The 1,978-nt window shown below is 37.3% G+C and overlaps 1 protein-coding gene across 1 annotated transcript in view; it reads right to left on the bottom strand.

The window, feature by feature from the left end:
* The window catches only part of LOC107621352 (serine/threonine-protein phosphatase 7 long form homolog), a 2,802-nt gene continuing 1,154 nt past the window's right edge, over positions 331–1,978 (bottom strand). Inside the window, exons 2-4 of the mRNA XM_016323379.1 lie at positions 1,139–1,506; positions 502–592; positions 331–411 (exon numbers count right to left, since the gene is read on the bottom strand). Coding sequence (XP_016178865.1) covers positions 331–411; positions 502–592; positions 1,139–1,506 — 540 coding nt within the window. The remainder of the gene's footprint in view (positions 412–501; positions 593–1,138; positions 1,507–1,978) is intronic.

Genomic DNA, 1,978 nt, shown 5'->3' with positions numbered 1-1,978 from the left:
TGGTTGTTGGTCTTCATTGGCATGCTTGGAGAGACGTAGGTGATCACCGAAATTATGAATATACCAGTCCATGTACTGGTCAGATGGTTGATAGTGGTCGACATGTGCACCGGTCAATACGAATGCAGGACTGTTTAACCATTGTGAGATCCATTTTTCGTGCTCCACGCCCCAATTCTTGTTTTTTGGACCCGTTAGCACTATGTTATGGGACATGCCGAGTTTCATAGGTTCGACTGGCAGGTCTTGATAAAAGCCAAACTGTCTTCTGACCCTATCAGTGGGATGCCACTCCACAGCCTCAAAGCATATTAAAGGCACAGTCACACTCTAGAGATCTGCACCGTCATTGATCTCAAATGGAATAACATGCAGCGCAATCTGGTTGGGACTGTATGAGTCCCACACAAACTGTAAAGACATATCAAATCTCAAAGTTATAAATGCGCAATCATTAATTTAATTTAGTATGAAAAGAAGTATAAATGACGAAACACGAACCCCATCCGGAGAAAGATTGTCCAACCTTCTCCTGACGTCCACAGTTGTCCAATTTTTATGCTGCTCGATAGCTGATTGATAATCATTCAACCTGACATATTACAACAACTCGTATTTTTATAAAAATTCGGACATAACCTCCCCTAAAAGTGGACTTAACCACCCTTAAGGGTTTTCTCAATTCATAAATCATTTCAACCATCAACCACAATGTCATCAAATTAAATCAACTTATTCGTAATATCAGTTACTACAACAAAAATACTAAATCCACATCTTATCTAAATTATACATGCGAACGAGTGGAAAGCTAGTAACCATCGGCAGTGGTGCTATTGACGGCATTCTTATCCATGCCCATACAAGGAGCAACGGCAGAGGACCATCCATGTCCTTGCAATCATACCTAGATGCCCGATATAAGGATCGATACATTTGTGCAAGGCAAGCTGAACCCCAACTAAACTTATGAATCTAAGTAAACTCACGAAGCAACGGCAAATACTTCCAGTGCACAGTGATTCTAGACTTGTCACTAAATAATGTCGTTCCAAATAGACACATTATGTGACATTTTACATAAATTTCCCTACTTACTGGGTCAGTCAAATTTTAGCGCCGCTTTAGGGTGCGAAACCATGCAAGCTTGATTCCACATCCGCTGTGGTCGTTTGGGCCAGGAGCACTACCAAATTGGGTCATGCACTCATTCTCTAACCCACTTGTGCTGTGGTTAGTTGATCCAGTAACTGGCAAGCAGTGAGTTCGGAGTCCGAAAATCATGGCGATGTCCTCCAAAGTAATTATGCACTCGCCATGTGGAAGATGAAACGTGTGCGTCTTTGGCCGCCACCTTTCAACCAGTGTGTCTATAGTTGGACCGTGAGACCAGATCCTCCCAATCTGAGATGTATGATAGAAGCCGCTCTCTCTTAGTTGTTCTTCCACCCTAGCATGATATGAGTCTATTTGGTGTAAGTATCTCGTGTGCAAATTTCTTAAACCCTAAAAACAAAAGTAATAACTAACAGTCAATAACCAAAACTAGTCAATAATTACTATTACTAAATTAATACTCGGTTTAGTAACAAATATAATTAATAATTACTAAAAATTCAAATAATTTATAATTACTAATTGAATTATTAATTATTAAGCACAACAGTAAACACAAAAATTACTTACATATATAGGATGTTGAAGATATTCTGATATATGCTCGTCAGCATGTGTGATGTCACGTTATTCCATCTTTGTCTTTAACTCTACAGTAAAAAAATATAAGACCGTTGCTTATATATTTTCCTTTTTTTTTACTAAAAACATTAATAATAATAATAACTCTTAATCTATTTACTAAACACATATCCTAAGTATTAATAATTATCCGATTTAAATTTTCTTTTCTTATTTCCAATAAATATTGCAAAGAGCCTAAAATTAGTAAACATAGCTAAAATTTAATAACAATAATTCT

This window comes from Arachis ipaensis, chromosome B10 (assembly GCF_000816755.2).
Source record: "Arachis ipaensis cultivar K30076 chromosome B10, Araip1.1, whole genome shotgun sequence".
In the NCBI taxonomy this organism is placed as follows: Eukaryota; Viridiplantae; Streptophyta; class Magnoliopsida; order Fabales; family Fabaceae; genus Arachis; species Arachis ipaensis.
The sequence above is the reverse complement of the archived record's forward strand: the minus strand, read 5'-3'. Positions and strand labels throughout refer to the sequence as shown.